This window comes from Mandrillus leucophaeus, unplaced genomic scaffold (assembly GCF_000951045.1).
Source record: "Mandrillus leucophaeus isolate KB7577 unplaced genomic scaffold, Mleu.le_1.0 Scaffold38, whole genome shotgun sequence".
Taxonomy (NCBI): domain Eukaryota; kingdom Metazoa; phylum Chordata; class Mammalia; order Primates; family Cercopithecidae; genus Mandrillus; species Mandrillus leucophaeus.
This window is the reverse complement of record NW_012104031.1, coordinates 4,697,420-4,723,383: the sequence shown is the minus strand read 5'-3', so window position 1 is coordinate 4,723,383 and position 25,964 is coordinate 4,697,420. Positions and strand designations below refer to the sequence as shown.

General features: G+C 45.5%; 1 protein-coding gene across 2 annotated transcripts in view; it reads left to right on the top strand.

Moving 5' to 3' along the window:
• Positions 1-17,152, top strand: part of LOC105547114 (neuron navigator 1) — a 181,426-nt gene extending 164,274 nt beyond the window's left edge. Inside the window, exons 16-30 of one of the 2 annotated variants that reach the window (XM_011990543.1) lie at positions 897-1,018; positions 1,799-1,807; positions 5,326-5,522; positions 5,784-5,976; positions 6,068-6,236; positions 6,528-6,625; positions 6,806-6,901; positions 7,310-7,469; positions 7,884-8,119; positions 8,942-9,096; positions 9,242-9,313; positions 9,795-9,991; positions 10,469-10,587; positions 13,923-14,120; positions 16,219-17,152. In XM_011990543.1, the coding sequence (XP_011845933.1) occupies positions 897-1,018; positions 1,799-1,807; positions 5,326-5,522; positions 5,784-5,976; positions 6,068-6,236; positions 6,528-6,625; positions 6,806-6,901; positions 7,310-7,469; positions 7,884-8,119; positions 8,942-9,096; positions 9,242-9,313; positions 9,795-9,991; positions 10,469-10,587; positions 13,923-14,120; positions 16,219-16,314 (2,117 nt within the window). In that variant the 3' untranslated portion in view covers positions 16,315-17,152. The remainder of the gene's footprint in view (positions 1-896; positions 1,019-1,798; positions 1,808-5,325; positions 5,523-5,783; positions 5,977-6,067; positions 6,237-6,527; positions 6,626-6,805; positions 6,902-7,309; positions 7,470-7,883; positions 8,120-8,941; positions 9,097-9,241; positions 9,314-9,794; positions 9,992-10,468; positions 10,588-13,922; positions 14,121-16,218) is intronic. The other variant, XM_011990545.1, reaches the window with a different exon arrangement.
• The last annotated feature ends 8,812 nt before the right edge of the window (positions 17,153-25,964 follow it).

Genomic DNA, 25,964 nt, shown 5'->3' with positions numbered 1-25,964 from the left:
CAGAAAGTGGAGGTTACAGTGAGCCGAGATCATGCCACTGCACTCCAGCCAGGGTAACAGAGCGAGATTCTGTCTCAAAAAAAAAAAAAAAAAAGAAAGAAAGAAAAGAAAAAGGAAAAAAGACATTGAGAACTGTCCCTGATCTGGCCTGAGCCTAACCTCACCCTTACTTTTTTCTGTACCCCCACACATGCCCTCTGCTGCTTCCATTCCAGACTACCCACAGTTCCTCAAAGCAAAGCCAGTTCCCTGGACAGTGCCTTTGCTTGTACCTTTTCTTCAGCCCTAAATATGTTTTCCAAAATTCCCATCTGAAAAATTTCTATTCTTTCAGTTCTCAAACATCTTTTGCTAATCCCTTCCTTCCCTGTTGTAGAAAAGTAGATTATTTTTTGTGCCATCACAAACCTTCTCAGAAAGTGAAGATTTTCTACCTACCAGATGAGAAAACTGAAGCTCTTTCAGGTGGAATGCAGAGTACATGGCTAGTAATGTACTTGGCTAGTACATGGCTAGTCCTTGGCCTTGGACCACCAGATAGCCAAGTATTGCTAGAAAAATCATGAAAAATGGTAGGTTGATGTCTCCATAAAGAGGGCTGGCTTTAGTTAAGTCCTTAGACTGATTCAAGCTGAGTTCATGACTCCATGCTAACTTCTGGTTCTTGAGAAAAGGAATCATTTCTTATTTAATTCTTACCTTTTGCACTTTTTCTATGTTGAAACATGATTGGGACTCAATAAATGTTTGCTGAATGAATGATCCAAAAAAATGAATAATGTGGATTGAGGAGTTGGTTGGTTCTCCTTTCTCTTATCTTCTGCCACTAGACTTGCCTGAAGTCTCACATCCTCTCTAAATCTCTTCTGTTTTTTCCCACTTGTACTTGGCCCTAGAACTTCGGATCAAGAGACAAAACTCCTCAGATAGCATCTCAAGCCTCAACAGCATCACTAGCCATTCCAGCATCGGCAGCAGCAAGGATGCTGATGCAAAAAAGAAGAAAAAAAAGAGTTGGGTAGGTAAAGGTTTGGGGGGTGGGGAACTAGGTAGAACCGTGGTGGACCGCCTTCACCTCGGCATAGGGATCAAATTCTTCTGGGATTAACCAAGGTGTAGTCCCATCTAACACTGAGCCCTAGTGTGATGTCCGCTCAGAGCACGGTCTCCCAAATTCTCCCTTCCCTCAATCATTCCCTACTTGTCCCCAAGGCCACCCCTCTGACCTTTATATATATGTATCTGCTTTCTTTGGACTTTCTTTGGGCTCTCCATTTGGTTAGGCCAGATGTATTTGGCAGCAGAAGGATGATGAGGAAATACTCAGAAGGAAACATCTTATCAGTTCCGTTCCCCCGATTCCCCCACTCCCTTCTATACTATGGAGAGATTTTATGAACAAAGCTGTTCATTCTAGACTCCTGGAGGTCATTTCTTTAATTTTTGGAGATGCTTTGTGGAGCTTTCCAGATTACTTCAAAAGACTCTTTATTATTACCTTTGGTAGGTCCAGAAGTCATTTTTGTGCGTGTGGTGTTTTTCCCTTGCATAATCCTAAACTGACCTTTCTGAAATTCTTCAGGCAGGTCTAGACAGTCTCAGCCCCTCTTGCTGACTGTGGTAAGAAAGCATCCCCAAGTGGACATGTCCTGCTTCTCTGTCCCCTGTTCAGTAAGACACTTCCCCAGACCTTTGTATAATGCAGACAGGTACCAGCTGTGTGAAATGAGTGATTAAGTGTTGATTCTTTTTTTTTTTCCCTTCAAAATGCTGACTCCAAATCCCTATTTTTTTCCAGGTCTATGAGGTAAGAGACCCAGTTCCTATCCCCTTATTTTCTCTTTCCCTTTGCCATACCTTCCCTATTTCCAGAGCAACTCCCTTCCCCTAAAAACAAAAATGAATGACCACTCATAACACTAACTGTAACGACCACCCAGAGTTCCTAACTCACTCCACTGCATGGTCCATCCACAGCTGCCCCATGTGAGGACAGAGGAGTGGTCTGGTTGGGGGCCAAATGGGAAAGTCAAACAAAATTCAAATATATTCCCTACTATCTTCCCCTGTTACAAAATTGGCCTGTTATAAAAAGCAGTTAAATTGAGCTCTTCCTATCCAGAAAAATGAACCTTCTTCTTTTTGGTTCCATAATACCTAGAGACCTAACATGGAAGAGAGTCACTGGATGAAAGTTATCTTGACTACAGTTTCCACAGGCCAGTTCAGCCTAGGTCTTACCCGAAGATTTAGCTCTAGAGTAGGATGAACCAGAGATAGGTGAGGGATAGAGACCAGGAGGGCACACTCAAGTCACCCCAAAGCCTAAAACTGTCTAAGCATTCTTGGAGTTCCCAAAGACATTTCAGGGATGAGAGTATAGTCTAAGATGAACAGAAAATGTATCCAGAATTTCTGTTACAAACCAGATACCTGAGGTCCACTCTAACCCTACCCCAACATTGTGCTAGGTGTTGTGAAGGATATGAAAAATAGAATCTATAATCTCGTCATTAAGGAGCCCACAGTATTACTGGGGAGACCAAAAAAATTATACATATAAAATTAATAGCAATCTAACAGTGCCACAATGCTTATTTGATCAGTAAGTGCTAAGGGAGTTCACAGATGACGAGACAGTGATTACAATAGGCAGGGAAGACTTCTCAAAGGAGGTAAAAGTTAAACTGAGATGGAACTGTGATGGGTAGAGAGGAATGTGTTGGGATGCTTTCTACATAGACACTATTCAGAAGAGAAGCAATGGAAGATGGAGAAGGCCAGCTTAGCTAGAGAACTGACTAAGTAGGGTATAGTCAACATAGGAAGAGCCTGATACTTATTTAAATTTGATTTTTTAGATTAACATTTCCCAAAGTGTGTTCCACTGATTGCCAGCCCATTTTAAGATGCTCCTTAAAATGTGATACCACTGACCGAGCTCGGAGGCTCAGGCCTGTAATCCCAGAACTTTGGGAGGCTGAAGTGGGCGGATCACTTGAGCTCAGGAGTTCAAGATCAGCCTGGGCAACATGGTGAAACCCCGCCTCTACTAAAAATGCAACAATGTACTGGGTATGGTGATGCGTGCCTGTGGTCCCAGCTACTTGGGGGCTGAGGTGGGAGGATAGCTTGAGCCTGGGAGATTAAGTGAGCCAAGATTGCATCACTGCACTCTAACCTGGGTGATAGAGTGAGACCCTGTCTCCAAAGAAAGAAAAAAGTGATACCATCATCAAATAAATTTGAGAAGTACTGCATTTTCTCTCTCTCTTTTTTAATTTTTTTTTTTTTTTTTGAGGCAGAGTCTCACTCTGTCACCCAGGCTGGAATGCAATGGTGCGATCTTGGCTCACTGCAACCTCGGCCTCCCGGGTTCAAGCAATTCCTCTGCCTCAGCCTCCCGAATAGCTGGGATTACGGGCATGCACCAACATGACCAGCAAATTTTTGTATTTTTAGTAGAGACGGGGTTTCACCATCTTGGCCAGGCTGGTCTCAAACTCCTGACCTCAGGTGATTTGCCCACCTCCGCCTCCCAAAGTGCAGGAATTACAGGCATGAGCCACTGCGCCTGGCCTAAGTACTGCATTTTCTACATCTGCACAGAAAAAGTTCTGAGATATTCCCTAGCAAATAATCTTGTTTCATTTTGCTTAATCCATTGTTCCCTAAACTCATTTAACCATGGAACCATTAGCCACGTAACACCAAACATCTCCCAACAGTTCTGGCTTTGGGAATACTGAACTACACATATTCTCACTTAGGATCTTATTGATCTTAGGGGCATATGCTCCAGGCAGCTTGTCATAGGATCTCTTTATACACACACACACACACACACACACACACACACACACACACACAGAGCATCCCATGAGGCAGTGGTATGGAGAAACTTCACTGGATTGAAAATTAGGAAGCCTGAGTTCTAGTCCTAAGTCTTACGTCAATTAGGTAGTTTCAAGCAACTCAACTCTGGCCTTTTCAGGCTCAGTTCTTCATCTCTGCAGAGAACTGAGCTTTATGGTATTTTGAGCCCTGACTGCTCAGTGATAAGAAGTCACCTGGAGCCAGCCAGCTGCACACATACTCACTCATTCATATCTCCACCACAGCCAAGTTGGTCCTCTTTATGTCTTGCCTGGTGGAAACCCCAAGACGCACCACCCACCAGCTCCATCTATCACCTGACGGCCTTCCTATGTTCCAGGAGAGACACTTAGAAAGTGTACCCTCAAATTTTTCCTTCTTTTTTCTCACTGTCCCAAATATCTGGTTTGCCTTTGTCCCCTAAAACCTTTGACCCCTCCTTTACTCTCTGCCTCTTGCTGCCATTTCATATTTGTGTCCCTGTGTGTATGTGTGTGTGTATGTGTGTGTGTGTGGTGTGTGGTGTGTGCATGCTGTATGGATGCATGTGGATGGGTATGGGACAGGACCCTGGTTTGCATCTCTAGCTCACATCCCTAACACCCAAGCTCATCAACATCAAGATCAAACAAGCTACGGTCAGATTATAACACCCCAAGTACTCTAAGGAAATGCTGGGAAATAGCCCTTCTTCTAGGACATTGGAAATCATAGAAAATGCTTATGTCTGGCTGTTTTAACCATTCTGTGATGTCCTGGGCACAAGAAATACTAACAGAAGCTTGAGCCCACTGCCTTCTCATGTTCTCCACAGAATCATATTGTCAGTTTCTGGTTGATAGATGACTAGATGAACAGATTCTGGGCTGATGAGCCCTAGTCAGGGGCATCATGAGGTGGCATCTGAGGCCCACAGTGAGCTAGGTTCTAGACTGAACAGTTACTGTTCTGCTGCAGAAGGTGGGATTGGATCACTGAGCTGTATACATTGTGACCTCTGGGAACTTCTCTCTGTCCCCATCAGGGGCACAGTGACCCTATGAGCAACAGAACACCCAGGAAGTTCCCATAGCCTACAACAGCAGCAAGCTAGAAGATTCTATTCTTTCTCTCAGTCCTAATTTTCTTTCTTTCTTTCTTTCTTTCTTTTTCTTTCTTTCGTTCTTTCGTTCTTTCTTTCTGTTTTTTGAGATGGAATCTCACTCTGTTGCCAGGCTGGAGTGCAGTGGCTCAATCTCAGCTCACTGCAAGCTCCACCTCCACGGTCCTGATTTCTAGGCAACTCTTCTGTCCATATTCTATGAATCAAGTGAAGTGTTATAGAGGGTGGCTTAATTAAAGTAAATCCCCTGCCTCCAGCTCTCTCTGTCTCAGAAGTCCCAATCCAGTCCTCCCCCATCCCAGTAGTGGAGTCCTGATGTCCCTCTACCTGGATCTGCTTTTTTCTAGCTTCGAAGTTCCTTCAACAAAGCATTCAGTATAAAAAAGGGGCCCAAGTCAGCTTCCTCATACTCGGATATAGAGGAGATTGCTACACCCGACTCCTCGGCTCCCTCATCCCCCAAACTACAGCATGGTTCTACGGAGACTGCTTCACCCTCCATCAAGTCGTCCACCTCATCCTCCGTGGGCACTGATGTCACCGAGTAAGTGCTCTCTGGCTCCCTGCCACCCAGCCTGTTACCAGTGTAAGCTGCAGGCTAGAGTTGACAGGAGGCCATTAGACCTTAGACAAGCAGTACTTATTACTGACCTCTCCCTGGGCATATGAGACCAACATATGGACCTTTCTTCTCATACTGATTGAGTATGAGGAGGAGCCAAGACCACCAACCATGCCTCTTCATATTCTCTAGTAACTCTACTGCTTCTTCATGTAGCTTGGCTTAACTCTTGCTATCTTACAGGGGCCCCGCTCACCCAGCCCCCCACACTAGGCTATTCCATGCAAATGAGGAGGAGGAGCCGGAGAAGAAGGAGGTATCGGAGCTGCGTTCTGAGCTATGGGAGAAGGAAATGAAGCTTACAGACATCCGCTTGGAGGCCCTCAACTCTGCCCACCAACTGGATCAGCTTCGGGAGACCATGCACAACATGCAGGTCAGCGTCTGGGCGGACAGCTGCAGGAAAGGGAAGACCAAGGTTTGCTACTGTCCAATCTGCCACCCTACCCTATCTGTTCTCACCACAGTTGGAGGTGGACCTGCTGAAAGCAGAGAATGACCGGCTGAAGGTAGCCCCAGGCCCCTCATCAGGCTCCACTCCAGGGCAGGTCCCTGGATCATCTGCGTTATCTTCCCCGCGCCGCTCCCTGGGCCTGGCACTCACCCATTCCTTCAGCCCCAGTCTTGCAGACACAGGTACCTGTGCGGGAGAAGAATCTATAAGGGTGAAGGGAAGAAAGGGGCTTATTTCAGTGTTACACCATTGCACTGGCTCTGGTCAGAGAGGTAACAGTGCCCAAGTCAAGCAGATGCCAGTGTCCTGAGACACTGAGTTGTAATGGTCCTTCAACCTTAACTACTTTTGAGCTTAGGACCTCCATTCCTTCTCTGTGGCAAATAGAATTATTTGGAAAGGATAGTGATTGGAAAGTTTAGGAAAGGCTACAGGTACTCCTAAAACCAGTTGGTTCTTTTCAATCCCCACAGACCTGTCACCCATGGATGGCATCAGTACTTGTGGTCCAAAGGAGGAAGTGACCCTCCGGGTGGTGGTGAGGATGCCCCCGCAGCACATCATCAAAGGGGTAAGGAACTTCAGGGAGAGCCCCGGTGGGAACAAACAAATACTGTTACATTTATCCAAGAAAATCAGGGCCCCGGGTACTTCCAAAACCAAAGAACTCAACTCCTAAGGCCTTTAGGACCCCGGTTCATGGAGTCATCTGCAGTGAAGCTCAAGAGCTTTTCCTTCCTTGGCTTTACAGGACTTGAAGCAGCAGGAATTCTTCCTGGGATGTAGCAAGGTCAGTGGAAAAGTTGACTGGAAGATGCTGGATGAAGCTGTTTTCCAAGTGTTCAAGGTAAAGGGATACCTGCACTCAAAAAGGTTGCTCATCCTCTCATGGGATATATATACTTTTTTAGAGACGGAGTCTCACTCTTGTCACCCAGGCTGGAGGGCAGTGGCGTGATCACAGCTCACTGCAGCCTTGAACTCCTGGGCTTAAGTAATTCTCCTGTCACAGCCTCCTGAGTAGCTGGGATTACAAGCATGTGCCAGCATGCATGGCCTCTCACGGGATATTAAGCCATTCAGGCACTGGGACCCTGGGGACCTTTGAGGCTTTATGGAGAAATGCTGCCTAGGAAAAGCACATGCTCTGCACTTTCTCCATCTACTTCTGTTTCCTCTGATAGACATTCTTTGTTGTAGCTTTTACACCTGTGTTTGTATATTTTCTTCTTGTTCTGCCTGTCTTTTCTGTCAGGACTATATTTCTAAAATGGACCCAGCCTCTACCCTGGGACTAAGCACTGAGTCCATCCACGGCTACAGCATCAGCCACGTGAAACGAGTGTTGGATGCAGAGCCCCCCGAGATGCCTCCTTGCCGTCGAGGTGTCAATAACATATCAGTCTCCCTCAAAGGTCAGTCTTTGTCTCTTGGGGTGAGGTGGTGTGGCATGAAGGCAGGGACAGGATCATCAAATAATCCGTCATGCATTCATTCACCAAGAACTCACTGAGAAGGTATAATATGAAGATGCTTAAGTAATGTGAGATATAAAAAGATGAGTAAGACCCAGTCCTAACTTTGGCTCCCAGGGAGACTTTTGCTAAGCCTAGGATTTTTACTTCGCTCCTCACCCCCAGCTCAGAGCATGTCCCTAAAAAGATTTAAGTTTTCAAAACTGGGGGTTAAGGGACTCTTATGGAACCATGGGGCAAGTGGCTCTGAGTTTCTTCAGGGGGCTCCTAGATGAAGAAAGAAAAGCCCTTTAGGATCCCTTGCTATCCTCAAGACCCTGGTCAAGACTCGTGCTTTCTGGGGTGGGGGTTCAGGTCTGAAGGAGAAATGCGTCGACAGCCTGGTGTTTGAGACGCTGATCCCCAAGCCGATGATGCAGCACTATATAAGCCTCCTGCTGAAGCACCGGCGCCTCGTCCTCTCGGGCCCCAGCGGCACGGGCAAGACCTACCTGACCAATCGCTTGGCCGAGTACCTGGTGGAGCGCTCTGGCCGTGAGGTCACGGAGGGCATCGTCAGCACCTTCAACATGCACCAGCAGTCTTGCAAGGTGGCTACCCCCCGACATCCCCGTCAGCCTTTGTTCATGCCTCAGCCTTCCCCAAGACCTTTCCCCAGCCCCTTCCTGCCTCATTGTTCCCTTTTCCTCACCTCTGCCTTCATCTTTCTTCTCCTCTTCTGTGTTCATTTCCTTCCCTCTCTGTCTATCCCCTTTTCCAGTCTTCTCCTTTCCCTCCCCACAATAACTTGTTTCTCCACACTTTCCCTTGCCTTTGTGGAGAAAGGCTTTTCTCTCCACACTTTTCCTTGCTTTGTGCACCTTCCTCCTCAGTTGGTCATTGATGAAACTGCATCCTCCTCATTTCTACCCCACTCTCTGCCAGCCCCGTCAATCCATCCCTTCTCTTTTGTTCTCTTCCTTCTACTTCTCTTCTCAGTATTACTCTCTGACCTTGGCCTTTCTGGGAAGAAGCACTCAGAATTAAATGGTACATATTGTACCCTCCCCTGCCAAAACCTGATGTCTCTTGAGCACACCCTAATACTATGGACTTGGTTCAAATCTTTGCTCTTACCAGCTGGGGGAGGCATGCCCGTTAACAGTAGTCCATGGTACCTGTGAAAATCCACCTAGGAAATAGCATATGTCCCCGACCTTTGGGGAATTTTGGGGCTGCTGCTTAAGAGGGTTGCTTTAGAGCCTTTGGAACCACTGCTTATCACTGTGGTAATCTGATTCTACAATCAAATTTCCAAGGAACTAAAGGCCCCAGGGGAATCTAAATAGTAAAACTTCTTCAAAATCCTGATTTCCAAGGCTGATCCAGCTGCTTATTCCCAAGTGTGGACCCACAGCCTTCTTTTATTCCAGGATCTGCAACTGTATCTTTCCAACCTGGCCAACCAGATAGACCGGGAAACAGGAATTGGGGATGTGCCCCTGGTGATCCTATTGGATGACCTGAGTGAAGCAGGCTCCATCAGTGAGTTGGTCAATGGGGCCCTCACCTGCAAGTATCATAAATGGTAAGTAAGCTGGGGTCGAGACAAAACTCACCGAAGTGGGAGGAGGGAGAACCCTGTCCGGGACAACCTATGAGTTGTGTGCGCGTGGCAGAAAGCAAGTGTGAAGGCAAATCTAAGTGAATCTTTTTCCCCTTTCTCCCTACAGTCCCTATATTATAGGTACCACCAATCAGCCTGTAAAAATGACACCCAACCATGGCTTGCACTTGAGCTTCAGGTAAGAACTCTGGCTCTGGATGAACCTTCTGACCCTATCCAAGAGTCTTCAATCCTGGACTCTGGCCAGAAGACAGTAGATAGGAGAAGGAAAGAGAAGTATCCAGAGCTTTTTGGGCTGGAAAGAGAAAGTAGATGTATTTGTCATGTCAGTTTCAAGGTGGAGGAGGACACTTGAGGAGAGAAAAGGACTGCAAAGCTAAGAGAGAGACAGGTAGGTTGCTCTAAGCAGAATTAGGAAATTCTCTGTCCGCACACGCTGATCTGGGTCAGTGATGTCAGAAGGTTATCTGAAGAGGGCTACCGATTTGAGAATCAGCTCTACCACCCCAGGGCTGCTGCTCTGAGTTCAGATGTCCCCGCTATTACTTGAAAAGAACCGAGTAGGCATTAGTGAGAAGGAGGGACGGACTGGCAGGGGCTGAACCCTGACAATGTCCCCATTGCCACTCTGACCCCACTTTCCCCATCCTTGGTGGCAGGATGTTGACCTTCTCCAACAACGTGGAGCCAGCCAATGGCTTCCTGGTTCGTTACCTGAGGAGGAAGCTGGTAGAGTCAGACAGCGACATCAATGCCAACAAGGAAGAGCTGCTTCGGGTGCTCGACTGGGTACCCAAGCTGTGGTATCATCTCCACACCTTCCTTGAGAAGCACAGCACCTCAGACTTCCTCATCGGTACTGGGGTCCAGCTTCCCCCTGGGGGTCAGGAGGTGGCTTCCCTTTTCCACTGTACCACCTGGAGGGATGCTCCCTTTCCTTCCTGGACTCTTCAGCATGTAAAGGAGCTCCAAGCCTTGTGGCTTCAGACTTAGAACCACTTAACAAGCCTTCCCAACACAGCACCACTTCAATCACCAGAAAGCTAACTCCTCTCCCTAGTTTTTTCCCAAAATTAACAGAAAAAAAGGAGGGCACATAGGTAGGAGGGAATTAAACAGCTTTCCTCACTCCCTTATCTCACGTCTACCTTGTGAAGCAGGACTTATGAGATTGCCATCTAGGCAGTCAGCACCCACTAGTCTTGACAACTCTAAATTTCCTTTAATCCTTTGGCTGTCAGACCCCTCTGCCTGGTACTAAGGAGTAAAAGAGGCACAAAACTGGGAAGATCTAGGTTCCCAGCCGTGTTCATGGCCTCATCCTCTTCCCTAGGCCCTTGCTTCTTTCTGTCCTGTCCCATTGGCATTGAAGACTTCCGGACCTGGTTCATTGACCTGTGGAACAACTCTATCATTCCCTATTTACAGGAAGGAGCCAAGGATGGGATCAAGGTGAGCCCTACCCTCTTCAGTCAAACCCCAAGATCAGGCTGTGCTACCTAACAAAGTAGAAATGTTTCTTTAATGTTAGGCATGGGACTACTGGGATTAGTTAGGTTCTCTTTCTACCAGGTGGAGCAAGGCACTAGATAGACTAAGCTGCTTTCCTGCCTCCACCTGCCATTCAGCAAATGGCACAATGACCACTGCCTCTGGGGCCATCTCTCCAGCCCTAGGCCTTCTGGCTCTAAGTCCAATTTAAACCACTCTCTAGGAGTCAGAGCACACAGAAAAATAACTGAGCTAAGAATTAAGTAAAACGCTAATTTAAAAAAAAAAAAAAAACAACCTTAGTTTAGCTACTTACTAACTACTAATTAAGTATGTTATATTGACCAAGTTACTTTTTAAATATCCTCATATGTAAAAAAAAAAAAAAAGGAGGTATCACCTTCTGCTCTACCTAAATCACTGGAGTCTTTTGAAGACAAAATGAAATATGTAAAAAGATTTTTAAAAGTTAGAATAAGGAGGCCAGGCACAGTGGCTCACGCCTGTAATCCCAGCACTTTGGGAGGCCGAGGCAGGTGGATCATGAGGTCAGGAGATCAAGACCAGCCTGGTGAGACCCTGTCTCTACTAAAAATAGAAAAAATTAGCCAGGCTAATTTTTTTTTTTTGTAGTCCCAGTTACTCAGGAGGCTGAGGCAGGAGAATGGCATGAACCCAGGAGGTGGAGCTTGCAGTGAGCTGAGATGGTGCCACTGCACTCCAGCCTGGGCAACAGAGCGAGACTCTGTCTCAAAAAAAAAAAGTTAGAATAAGGCCGGGCCCAGTAGCTCTCGCCTGTAATCCCAGCATTTCAGAAGGCTGAGGCGAGAGGACTACTTGAGCCCAGGAGCTTGGGCAACATGGAAGACCCTGTCTCTACAGAAAATTAAAAAAATTAGCCAGGCATGGTGGTGCACACGTGTAGTCCAGCTACTCTGGAGGGTGAGGCCAGAAGATCACTTGAGCCCAGGATATATAGGCTATAGTGAGCCATGTTCTCACCACTATACTCCAGCCTGGGCAACAGAGTGAGACCCTGTCTCAGAAAAAATAACAATTAAAATTAAAAGTTAGAATAAAAACTTAGTGCAAAAGAAACATGTCCTTTTTTTTTTAAACCACCTCAGTTTTCTTACCTGTAAATTAGAGTATAATGATCACTAAAGTCCATTTCAGCACTAATAAACTGTGATGTAATTGTCAGACCCAACTGGTCATATATTGTCTGTAAAAGTAATTTGTTATTGAGATAGGTATCTCCCGGTGATATAGTAAATTTCTAAAGATGCTGTCAGACTGATGCCAGAAATCATTATTTCATTTATAAATTATGTTATTTTAAGGAAATGTTGCATTATTATTAATAGCTTTTCAATTTAAAAGCATTTTCACACAGATAACATTTGTTTTCAAGAAAGTAAAAAAAAATTAAGTATTATGACTAAAGTAGAAAAATTTCCTACTTGAAAAATGAAATTGCAGGGTCATAAGATTTGTGCATGTTAAGTTTTAATGCAACCTAGGCATCCATCAGTAGATGAATTGATAAAGAAAATGTGGTATATACACACATGATGGAAAATTATTCAGTTGTAAAAAAGAAGGAAATTCAAAGCCAGGCATGATGATGCATGCCTGTAGTCCCCGCAGCTACTCTGGAAGCTGAGGCGAGAGGATCACTTGAGACCAGGAGTTAAAGTCTAGCCTAGGCAACATAGCGAGACCTTGTCTCTTAAAAAAAGGTGGGGTGGTTGGGGAATGGGGAAGAAATTCTGTCATTTACAACAACATGGATAAACCTGGAGGACATTAGGTTAAGTGAAATAAGGCAGGCCTAGAAAGACAAATACCGTATGATCTCACTTATACATGGAATCTAATGAAATCAAACTCAGAGCAGCAGAAAGTAGAATGATGGTTACCAGAGGCTGGGCATGGGGTTAGGTGGGTAGTAGTGGTTGAGGAGATGTTAGTCAAAGGATACAAAATTTCAGTTAGACAGGAAGAATAAGTTCAAGAGATATATTGTACAATATGGTGACTATAGTTAATAACAATGTATCATATACTTGAAAATCACTAAGAGAAAAGTTTCTATTTATTTTTTTGAGATGGAATTTCACGCTTATGCCCAGGCTGGAGTGCAATGGCGCGATCTTGGCCCACTGCAACCTTCACCTCCTGGGTTTAAGCGATTCTCCTGCCTCAGCCTTCCAGGTAGCTGGGATTAACAGGCGTGAGCTACCACACCCAGCCTAAAATAGATTTTAAGTGTTCTCACCACACACACAAAAATATGTGAGGTAAAAGCCAGGCGCAGTGGCTCATGCCTGTTAATCCTAGCACTTTGGGAGGCCGAGGCAGGTGGATCATCTGAGGTCAGGAGTTCAAGACCAATCTCACCAACATGATGAAACCCCGTCTCTCCTACATACAAAAAATTAGCCCAGTGTGGTGGCGCATGCCTGTAATCCCAGCTAGTTGGGAGGCTGAAGCAGGAGAATCACTTGAACCCAGGAGGCGGAGATTGCAGTGAGCCAAAATTGAACCATTGCACTCCAGCCTGGGCAACAAGAGCAAAACTCCCTCTGGGAAAAAAATATATGTGAGGTAATACATATGTTAATTAGCTTGATTTAGCCATCCCACAGCAAATACATATTTCATAACATCATGTTATATATCATAAATGCATATAATTTTTGTTGATTAAAAAATAAAATAAATTGAAAAAATAAAAATTAAATATTTTTTAACGTTTTAATACAATCTGCTAAATTGTCCTCCAAAATTATCTTACAATTTATACCAAGTTATTTCCTTGTTTGGAAACTCAGGAAAACTCCACAGAAAGCAGAGCCTCAAGGATTTACATTTGAGGAAGTGCACTTTTTTTTTTTTTTTTTGAGGCAGTCTTGCTCTGTCATCCAGGCTGGAGTGCAGTGGCTCACTGCAACCTCCACAGGTTCAAGTGATTCTCCTGCCTCAGCCTCCCAAGTCGGTAGGATTATACAGGCACACACTGCCATGCTTGGCTAATTTATTTTTTATTTTTTATTTTTAGTAGAAACAGGGTTTCACCACGTTGTCCAGGCTGGTCTCGAACTTCTGACCTCAAGTGATCTGCCCACCTTAGCCTCCCTAAGTGCTGGGATTACAGGCATGAGCCACTGTGCCTGGCCAGGAAGTGCACATTTTTAAGGAGCATATTTTTTGTAGGAACTACCAAGGGACTGCATGAACAAGCCTCTAATCTGTGAATTCCCCACAGTAATCATATTTTACCTTCTTTCCAGGTCCACGGACAGAAAGCCGCTTGGGAGGACCCAGTAGAATGGGTCCGGGACACACTTCCCTGGCCATCAGCCCAACAGGACCAATCAAAGCTGTACCACCTGCCCCCACCCACCGTGGGCCCTCACAGCATTGCCTCACCTCCTGAAGATAGGACAGTCAAAGATAGCACGCCTAGTTCTCTGGACTCAGATCCTCTGGTGAGTAGAAGCCATTCTAGAGTAAAAATAAGACTATTATAGAACTGAATTATTGACCAGCAGGGTGGCTCACACCTGTAATCCCAGCACTTTGAGAGGCTGAAGTAGGAGGATTGTTTGAGTTCAAAACCAGCCTGGGCAACATAATGAGACCCTGCCTGTATTTCAAAAAAGAAAAAAATAAGTTTAAAAAAACCCTGAATTTTTCACACTTTTCATGCATACACTGATGGGGGCCTGGAGAGTAAAGAGTGAGTACTAGCAAGGCCAGGACCAGGCTGAGGCCAGTGAGGAGCTCTGAATATCAGAATCTGGGGTTATAAAGATCATATGCTTGAGACCTGGCTTAAGCTAAATAATAATGCATCCCAGCAAGATGTATTCTAGCAAAGACCCACGTGTCAGGTAGATCCCATGATGTAGGAATATCAACCAAAGAAGTAGAGCAGTAGTGCACACTAGCACTCTCTCTACTTCTGCTTCTCCTCTGACGCTATCCTGAAGACTGCTTCAGCTAAATGAGTTCATGTACCAGTTATCATGGAAGCAATCATCATTGCCTTTTCACAAACCACTCTAAACTCTGAGATCTTCATCACTGAGAAACCAAGAATCAGACCCATGATCTAGATTTTTTTTTTATTTTTGGAGACAGAGTCTTGCTCTTTCATCTAGGCTGGAATGCAATGATGATATCAAAGCTCACTGCCACCTCAAACTCCTAGGCTTGTAGGCTCGAGTCATCCTCCCACTTGGGCTTCGGCATCCTGAGTAGCTAGGACTATACTTGTGTGCCACCACGCCTGGCTATCAGGGGAACCCGCCCCCGATAGTCAATGTGGGTTCTTTTCTATTTCCCTAAGCGTCGGCTGGTCTGAGAAATAAAGGTAAAGAGTACAAAAGAGAGAAATTTTAAAGCTGGGTGTCCAGGGGAGACATCACATGTCAGCAGGTTCCGTGATGCCCCCCTTAGCCGTAAAACCAGCAAGTTTTTATTAGCGATTTTCACAAGGGGAGGGAGTGCACGAATAGGGTGTGGGTCACAGAGATCACATGCTTCATAAGGTAATAAAATATCACAAAGCAAATGGAGGCAGGAAGAGAGATCACAGGACCACCAGGCGAAATTAAAATTGCTAATGAAGTTTCGGGCACGCATTGTCATTGATAACATCTCATCAGGACACAGGGTTTGAGAGCAGATGACTGGTCTGACCAAAATTTATTAGGCAGGAATTTCCTCGTCCTAATAAGCCTGGGAGCGCCATGGGAGACTGGGGCTTATTTCATCCCTTTGTCTATGACCGTAAAAGACAGCTGCCTCCAAAGCAGCCATTTTAGAGGCCTACCCTTAGGGGCGCATTCTCTTTCTCAGGGATGTTCCTTGCTGAGAAAAAGAATTCAGCGATATTTCTCCTATTTGCTTTTGAAAGAAGAGAAATGTGGCTCTGTTCTGCCCGGCTCACCCGCAGTCAGAGTTTAATCTCCCTTGTTCCCTGAACATTGCTGTTATCCTGTTCTTTTTTCAAGGTGCCCAGATTTCATATGGTTCAAACACACATGCTCTACAAGCAATTTGTGCAATTAACGCAATCATCACAGGGTCCTGAGGCGACATACATCCTCCTCAGCTTATGAAGATAATGGAATTAAGAGATTAAAGACAGGCATAGGAAATCACAAGGGTATTGATTGGGGAAGTGATAAGTGTCCATGAAATCTTCAGAATTTATGTTCAGAGATTGCAGTAAAGACAGGCGTAAGAAATTATAAAAGTATTAATTTGGGGAACTAATAAATGTCCATGAAATCTTCACAATTTATATTCTGCCATGGCTTCAGCCAGTCCCTCCATTCGGGGTCCCTGACTTCCCACAACATCTGGCCGATTTTCTTTTCTTTTCTTTTCTTTTTTTTTTTTTTTTTTTTTTTAGAGACAGGGTCTCTCTTTGTTTTCAAGGCTGATCGCAAACTCCTGGCTTCAAGCTATCCTTCCACCTTGGCCTCCCAAAGTGTTGGGATTTTGTTGTTGTTTCCCTTCTGTGGGCAGGACCCAGAGTCCCAACTCTCATAAATCCATCTTTTTGCCCCTCTTTAGATGGCCATGCTGCTGAAACTTCAAGAAGCTGCCAACTACATTGAGTCTCCAGATCGAGAAACCATTCTGGACCCCAACCTCCAGGCAACACTTTAAGGGTTCGGCAATCACTGTCACCCCCGGACAGCAGAACGCTGGCATCAGCTATCTTAGCTCCTCCTCTCCCCTCTCCTCTTTCAGAGCACTGGCTCTCCAGCCCCAGGAGGAGAACAGGAGGGAGGAGGAGATGAAAGAGGAGGGACGGGTTCTTGGTGCTGTACCTTTGAAAACTTCCTAGTAAGGAATGGTGGGGTGGCGTTTGGGAGCTTGTGCCCCCTAAACACATATACTGGCCTCCTCTAATGACTTTGGGGAAAAGATGATTCTGGGTCTTTCCCTTGACTTCTTGTTTCAATTACAAACTCCTGGGCTTTCTGGGGGAGGGGTTCAGAAAACATCAAAACACTGCAGCAGTTCCTAAACGATTCTCACAAGCAACCCTGAAAGAGACAGTCATGTGAGGGGGATCTGGGGGAGGCAGGAAGCTCCCCAGATTTTCTCACAGACCCTTCCCAATTCCATCACCACTGCCAACAACTCCTCCCCCAGAGATCTGGCTGGAGCCCAGAAAAAGAAGCATGTGGTTTAAAAAATGTTTAAATCAATCTATAAAAGGTAAAAATGAAAAACAAAAACAAGCAAACAAACAAAAAACAATGGAAAAGATGAAGCTGGAGAGAGAGGAACCAGTTGCCAAGGTAGAAAGACAGCTGCCCGCTCCTGCCCTCTGGATGACATAGGGGACATCAACAAGACGGCTGCCAACCTGAGAAGTCACCAAACCACAAAAATAACCTTACAGCCTTCAGAGAAAGACTACCAGCTCTGTCTTTCTACCCTCTAATTTAACATGCATGAGAGTCAATAAACCCTACTTTTTTATTTTTGTTTTTTATTTTGTTTTCATTTTTTTCTCCTATTTGCCTATTTATTTTTTTTCTTTTCCCTTTTTTTTTTCTCTTTTTCTTTTTCCATTTTTCCATTTCCTCACATATCCACGAGATGCTTGGGTTGCTTTTCCAGGGGCTAGTTTGGCTTTTCCAAGTGGGTTTTCTTTGGAGAATCTGACGCCATATAATTGGCATGACACCTGCCATGCCAATATCTTTGGCATCCATGGGGCTTATATGAGACATGAAGCATTGGCTCGAAAGTAGAGGGAGAAGAGGAACCCAGTTCCCTTGACTTCCCTTTTGAGAAAGCACATGTTCTGCTAGGTAGCTCAATTGCCAGCCTCTGTCATGAGAGGGTATAGCCTCATCTTGATAGAAGAGCTACTCTGAGCTTTATCATGGACCAGAGGAAAACCAGGAAATTGAAAACATTCCTCTGTCTTGTGGCCAGTTTGGCCTTTCACTGCACTATTCTGATGGTGCCTGACTGAATCAAAATATCCTAGCTGGCTCTTACTATTTTTCACAAGTAAGTATTCACATTTAAGAGACTGAATATCCATGTGAGATCATCCCAATCAGAATATAAGACTCAAGGAGTTTGACTTGGTGGCCAATACCTGCCTTCCAAAGAGATCCTACCTTTGCAGATTTGCTCCTTTCCCATTGCCTCGAAGGTCTGGCAATCCCTGTTCTTTCATTTGACAAGTACTTACTGAGTACTCACTATGTACAGATCATTAGGTTAACACACACACACACACACACACACACACACACACACACACACGACTTGGGCCCTTAAGTTTACAGTCCAATAGGAAGTGTTAACCTCCATTAAGCTACACCTCCTTGTTATCTAGACCTTCGGGATCATCTAAGAAATGTAGCTGAAACCCAAGGAGCCAGCTAGAAAGAAGCTTTTGATTAGATGTACAATTCATTGGGGACAGAAGATCTGGGATCAATTAAGATGGCACCTGAAGGACTGTGGAATCTTGTTTGTCAGGAGTGGGCAAGTCTACTTCCTGCCATTTCTGAAAGCCCCGTGGGACCAGCTTCCTGGCTGAGCTGCCTGGTAGGCTGAAGCTTCAGGACTCTGCAGATCAGGGATATGTGATGAGCACCGGCCTAAGTGTTTGCTCTTCAGATTCCTAAGTAGCACAAGACTTTATTAGAATCTATAGGCATACCAGCCTGGATCACTCTGTTCCACCCAACCGAGGAGTAGATGCATCTGAATCTTCATATCGGTATATTTTCATTTAGGTCCAAAAGATGGTCCAGGCTGCCCCTCACAAAAGCTTCTGCATTCACGTGGTAAGCTCCCAGGGATGACAGGGTTCTGTATGATGGAGACTATTATTGCTATTGCTGCTAATTCCATGAGCTGTGAAGATCCCTAACCAACTCAGCTGTAACATATGCAATTCTGTGGTGGGAAGAGGCTGTGTGTCCAAGGATGGTGCTGAAATCACTGCCTTAAGGTCTCTGCTGTGCAGAATGAGGAGGCCCCGGAGCTGGCTGTTCTAACTTAGAAGGAAGAGAAGACTGGATGGGCCTGCTTGGGATCTAGGTCTCTTCTAAACCCCTATCCTAAGCTCCAGTTCCATGGCAAGGCTCAGACTTCGCTTCACTCTATTTTCTGGTGCTGCCCAGCCAGTGCCTTCTGCCATGGATGTTACTGGCTACTTGAGAAAAAGGAGAGGGGAGAACCCCTTCTTTTGTTCCAACTGCCTCCAACCCCAAAGGGATTCTTGGCTCTCTGGTAACCATGGATACCACCGTGAATTTTATTTGGATCCTCAGCAGGTTGATTCTGGAGGCCTCATGCCATGACTTTTTATTTCTCTTCCTGGGATCCACCACCCTCTACTCTCAGCTGACTGCTGCGTTTAGCCCAGGTCTCCAATTGCTTTCCTCCAGAAAGTGTGTTCCCATCTAGTGAGGTGGTATTGAAGCCTTGGCTTTCCCTCTGGAGCCTGGGACCCTGTTTACAGTTGCACATCTGGGCCCCTCACTGTGGGGATCGATCATTCTCATGAAGGAATCATGGTTATATGGCAACTGCAGAAGGCTGAGCCTCCTCATGGTGCTATAACCCCTTGGGACACTCATCCAGACTTCTCTGAAGCAGAAAACCTGAGCTCCCCACTCACTGCCCTAGAATTTATGGCAAGGAGCAAATCCACAGCATTCTCTCCCATCTATGTCCTGCTTCTTGGTTGAGCCTACTGGGATCCCTCAGAAAAGAAACACTGGGTCCCAAAGCTAAATTCTCAACCCCCAGGCACCTTCAGAAGAATCCAGCCTAATACTGGAATTTGTGCTATTATCTTCCTCTCCAGCCCCCCAACTCCATCCCTCACCACAGTTGGCTAGGAAATGACATGAGTTCAATATCTAATGTCAACCATTGGGGAGAGCCACAACTCCAGGAGAGGTTCCTGAGCTGAGTCCCTTAATTTCTGGATGAAGAAGATCAACAAGTTTTGTCCAATGTACTTGTTTCTCAGACCTTGCCTAGGCACTAAAAATAAAATACTAGGTCATTGGAGGCTAATTTGGGGCCTGATGTCTGTGTGTGTGTGTGTGTGTGTGTGTGTGTCTCACTCTCTCACACACACAAGAGCAGTATACTGTTGCTGTTTCCTACCTTCTGAGGCTTCAAAGTATTTTTTAAAATCTATGCTTTGTGGCAGCTCTACGGTGCTTATCTCTGTCTTTGTGTCAATCCTTAAGTACCCATGTCTTTTTCATGTCTAACCATTGGGAAGGGAGAGGCTGGCAGGGAAGAAGAATCTGCTACAAGTCCATGGGAAGACCCTACAGTGAAATCCTTATTGGTTGGTATACTGTTTTGGTCTTGAATTGCCAACCTTCCAGCTGATCTATCCATACTACTTAAGTACTAAAGACAAAAATAGAGGGCTTTTTTTTCCTTCTTAATGTCTTGCCTTCTGGTTTTCCTGGTTTGCAAGACTAAGTGTATCTAATCTCACCATCTCTTCACTTCTAGCTCCCTAAAACAAGGGTCACACTACTCCGAGGGATAACCTCTTATAGCGGTCTGAGGAGTAACTATTTCCTAAAGTATTCTAAAAGAGAAGGAAGAGAGAAATGGTACCCTGCTGCTTCTCACAGACACCTCACATCCTCACTTGGGATGGCATTCACATAGAAATCCCGCATTTAGGTAAAATTTGCCTGACTGAAGGGGACCCAGTCCTCCAAATCAGGATCAAAGAGGTATCTACGTGAGACCTTAAGAACTCTTTATTGCCATTAGTTGGAGAGGGTGGGGGAATTGTCCTAATCGCACATCTAACACAGGGAATAAGTGCTGAAGTTACCCAGTAGTTGGAGGGAGTGGGGGAATTGTCCTAATCACACATCTAACACAGGGAATAAGTGCTGAAGTTACCCAGATCACCAAGTACGGCTCCTCATCATACTTTATTTTTGCTTTCCTTATTCCTTGGCACTGACTAAGCTAAAGTTAAGAAGCAGACTTCATAAGCCAACCCCTGTGGTGGGATGGGAAAATGGGCTTTTGCAGAGGGTTTATTAATAGAGATGGATTTACTACTCACAAGTTCTGGTTCATGGCTCCACTGAGAAGGCCATAGTAATAAAATGATCTTACGAACACTGTTCCCCAAAGGCCAAAGCCTGAAGATATTGTCCCTTATAATCCAATCAGCCTTATATTTTAATGAGTCCTGAATCAACCTGATTATGGATATATGGTGCCACCAACTTGACACTCCCCACTGCCTAGGGTAGGTACATGGGTGCATGTCTGCTCAGCCTAGCCTTGGAAGCGAGCACTGCCAGCCACAGATCCTGGGAAAGGTGGTAGTAACTTGGAAGATGTTGTAGCCTTGAAGGTAGGATACCTATGAAAATGCCAAAGCTGCAGGGACATGAAGACAGTTGAAAATTCAACCTATGTGTACTAGATCCTTCCAGTTTGATGGTTTGGTCATTCTTCTTCATGATTATGCCATGGAGAATTTTCTGTGACAAGGATGGTCATGGAAGTAAGTGAGTGATCCCCTGGTTTCTCATTCCTTAAAGCAGTGGTTCTCAAAGTATGGCACAAGACCAGCAGCATCAGCAGCATTTGGAAACTTGTTAGAAACAAAATTCTCAATCCCATCCAGATCTGCTGAATCAGAAACTCTAGTGAGAGGACCCAGCAATCCATATTTTAATAAACCCTCCTGGTGATTCCGATGCACACTAAATTCAACTATTTTAAAGGGAAAGCCCTTTAGAGTATCGGAGTTCCCACACCGAGAGGCCTTGGGGCCCAAAATAACAAGGTTCTAGGTTGTAATTCAGACTTTAACATTAATTTCAAAGTCACCTTTCTCATGCTTCCTTGTGTTTCTGTTTTCCCATTTATTTTATCAAAGAAAGGTATGTGTGCTTTTGGGTGGAAGTTAGGAGAATGTTTGCATCTTTCCTAGTTGAACACAACCTTCAGAGGAAAACCTTATGCCTCGGAAATTACTAGCTGGCACGCTAAGGGGCTTCAACAAGGAAAGCATTTGGAGGTCTCTTCCAGATTGCTCTTCTGCCGAATTATTTATATCTATTCTGAGCTGATTATGTAATAGGATGGAAAAAGTTAAAAAAAAAAATCGAATTTGTATTTCCATGACGTGTTCTCCCAGTAACATCCCTCTCCTTTATTTGAGTTATAAAGGGCACTGCTGGGCCTGAGAACTGGGCCAGAACCTCCTTCTGTACGGCAGCTAACAGTGTAGGGCTCCAGTATCCCAGGAAGGCCCCTTATTCACACTCCACTCAGCTCATAGGAGAGTCTTGCGTAATGAAGACACAGCCCTGGGCACTTCAGTCCTTGTGCTCCTCCTCTCTTTTCCCCATAGCAGGACCTGGATACGGAAATACTCAGCCAAGGTGATAGACTAAAATCATTTTTTTTTTTTGTTTTTTTGTTTGTTTTTGGGTTTTTTTTGGAGAAGGAGTCTTGCTTTGTCACCCAGGCTGAAGTCCAGTGGCACGATCTCGGCTCATTGCAACCTCCGCCTCCCAGGTTCAAGCGATTCTCCTGCCTCAGCCTCCTGAGTAGCTGGGATTACAGACGTGCGCCATCATGCCCAGCTAATTTTTGTATTTTTAGTAGAGATGGAGTTTTGCCTTGTTGGCCAGGCTGGTCTCGATCTCCTGACCTCAGGTGATCCGCCTGCCTTAGCCTCCCAAAGTGCTGGGATTACAGGCATGAGCCACAGCACCCTGCCAAATAAGATCCTTTTTTAGAAAAATTTGAAAAAAGCTTCATATCTTTACAAACTCACAAAGTAGCTGATTGGGCCATGGGGGAGATGAGGCTTTTTAGAACTGGTTTTGTTTCAAGTTTGTCAATTTTCCGTGTGTGAGAACTTGGGCAGAGCACAAAGAAACATACAGTGCTAGTAATAGGTCTCCTGAGCTCTGGAACTGTTTGGAGGAGGACTAAAGCGCGGGGGAGCTGAGTACAAAATAATTTCACTAAAATCACCTCCTCAGTCCCCAGAAGGCTGATGGTGGATCCTCTGGCCGTCTCCTGTGGGTTCTTCCTGCTCCTCTGCCATTTCTCTATGCCCGAAGACACGAAGATGATATCAAGGCAGAGCTCCCATATCGCAGCCAGTCTCTGGGCCACTGCTGTGCAGTGGCTCCCACTTTCTAATGCTTTTTTGTTTTTGCTTTTTCTAACAAAACAATCTTTTTTTAAAATGAATTCCAACCCCTGCTAGCCTCCTTCCCCACCTCCATACTGTTTTAGGCAGCACCGTTTATGTGACAGAGTCTGTGTTTCTCAAATGCATGGTGTTCCTCAGGTGGAGAGTGGGCAGAAGTTTTTGCAACACTTTTTTTTAAGTTATTGGGTGCAAAATCCCAGACCAGGATATGTGTATGTCTGTGTATTTATGTTTTTTCTTATTTGACCCTCCCCTCTTTCAACCTTCCCCCTTTTATATCTAATGTAGAAAAAGCGAAACTGAATCTGGAAAGCAAATTGTTGTATATAGTTGCGGTAACAATCATGAAGAGAGAGCTGGGCTGTCCCCTTAGTAATTCATTTTAGATAACACATTATTTAAAAATAAAATTCATGCCAGAGCCAGCTGAAGAGGCCTTCCTTCATCACCACTGAGGCCACCCCCATCTGGGCCCTCTGTCCTTCTGGCATGTCTCCTCCCAGCAAGATTCATCTGTTCAATGCCATTTGCATTTCAATAAAGTTATCTCCTGTATTGTCCACTGGTTCTCTAGCTCCCTCTCTGCCTGGTTTCTGTCTCCATTTATCTTGTGGCCCATTCCTTGATTGGCAAGGCCAGACTGCTTGTGGTCATTTGCCTAAACCAGAAGTAACCGGAAATCCTAAGCTAGAGTCTCCTGACTCCCTTGGTTGGGGGTGGGAGGAACCCCTGCTCACACATTATGGACATAGAATCCTTCACCAGAACTGAAAACATCCAGCCCAAACGTCAAGGCTCTGGAGTCTTCCATCTGGGTTGCTGCACTATTTGAAAACATACCACCCTCTGGACTTTGCTAAATGTTCTTCTTGGGGTAAAAGTGAACTGACCTATTAGAAGTTGTTGTAATCAAGTTCAGCTTCTCTTGGCCACTTCAAGAAGGTAAATAAGTCTTACTATTCCCCATCGCAGAAGTGAAGAGTCCAAGAAGCAATCTTTTCCCTGTGAAATTGTAGTAACATAACTCATCTGTGCCCTCTTAACATGGGAGGTGAGAAGTGTGTTGAGAACTCTCTTCAAGCCAGTTGCAGTGGGTGTACCTGTAGTTCTAGCTACTATGGAGGCTGAGGTGGGAAGATCACCTATCCAGCCTGGGCAACAAAGCAAGACACCCCCCCGCCGCAACTCAAAAACAAATAAATAAATAAATAATTGAGAAAGCCTTCTGAAATAATCTTCTGATGAGATGACTTAATCCCTGATTGTTACCAGTCTAGCATCCACAGTCTTGGAAGTGACCTAGGAATTGGTAACTGGTTTCCTTTGCCATGTGAGAATGAATTCACTTGATAAGCGTTCCTGGGAACCATTTTGAAGGCACATAACCTGAACAGCTCACCAAAAGATACCTGTTTCTGTTTGCTCTAGACCCTCCCATTTCAATGACATTCTATCCTTTCTGCCACTACATGCTTGCCACTCTGCCCCGAATTTTTTTTTTAATTTTAATTTTTTTAATAGACAGAGTCTTTATATACTTGCCCAAACAGGAATGCAGTAGCTATTCACAGGCGTGATGACAACACACTCACACTACAGCCTGGAACTCCTGGGCTCAAGTGATCCTCCTGCCTTGGCTTACATCTTGCTTTTTTTTTCTTTTTTTCTGAGACAAGATGTCACTCTGTTGCCCAGGCTGGAGTGCAGTGGCACAATCACTGCTCACTGCAGCCTCCTCCTCCTGGGCTCAAGTGATCTTCCCAACTCCACCTCCCGAATAGCCGGGACTATAGGGCTCACGCCACCACACCTGGGCAATTTTTGTATTTTTTGTAGAGACGAAGTCTCGCTATATTGCCCAGGCTGTTCTGGAACTCCTGGGCTCAAGCAATCCTCCTGCCTCGGCCTCCCAAAGTGCTAGGATTAGAGGCGTGAGCCACTGCGCCTGGCCACATCCCGCATTTTTAACGCCTCTCTGGAGCGCTCATCCTCTCCACCTGCTCCACTATTTAGGGGCGGCTCTGCAACGTGGGCCATTTCCTACGACCAGCCGCTGACAACCGTATCGTCAAACTGCTCTTGTTCTCGCACGCTTAAATGTCCAGCCATAACTTCTCAGGGGAAAAAATGTATACGTTTTCAACAAATAGGATTCATTCTCACATAGTCACATACAGCACTCACTCTGGAGGAAACTCCCTTTCACATGCCTGTGTCTCCCCTGCCCAGCCACTTCCCAGCTTTTTTTTTTTTTTTTTTTTTTGAGACGGAGTTTCCACTCTGTTGCCCAGGCTGGAGTGCAGTGGCACAATCACTGCTCACTGCAGCCTCCTCCTCCTGGGCTCAAGTGATCTTCCCAACTCCACCTCCCGAATAGCCGGGACTATAGGGCTCACGCCACCACACCTGGGCAATTTTTGTATTTTTTGTAGAGACGAAGTCTCGCTATATTGCCCAGGCTGTTCTGGAACTCCTGGGCTCAAGCAATCCTCCTGCCTCGGCCTCCCAAAGTGCTGGGATTACAGGCTTGAGTCACCGCGCCCGGCCACACTTCCCAGCTTTGAGGTTGGGCTCATCTACGCTGGAAAACCAAGGAACTGGGCCGTTGTTTTCCCACTTCCACTTCCTAGTTTGCTTTAGTTTATTTTCCCCCCTCTTTGGATTCCTGAGGCTAAGATGAAGAGAGTTACTTAAGCCAACTTTTTTTCAGTGTTTGGAGGGAAAAGATTGCGGTTTAAAATAGGAGCTATTTGTGACCCAGACCCCTCTCCTTAAAGCCCTCTACATCCATTCCCATCCCGCCTCCTCTCTCCTAACACCTGAAAGATGCATGAATAGAAAGTCATATATCATGAACTTTATTCCAAATGAGATTTCTAACTTACTGTGCAACTTTAGGAAAGCCCCTTAACCTGTCTGGGGCTCAGTTTTCATGTAAATCCAGTGATCCTTGCAGAGAAAGGTGCAGTTCTCGTTCAGGCAGCAGGAGGCGCTGTCTCTGGAGGCTTAGATTCATTCCCCGCCCTCCGCCCGCTCCCGCCCGCCTCTGGTGCGCAGGCGCGGCTTCGCGGATTGGCCGCGCGCGGGGGCCGTCATTCGG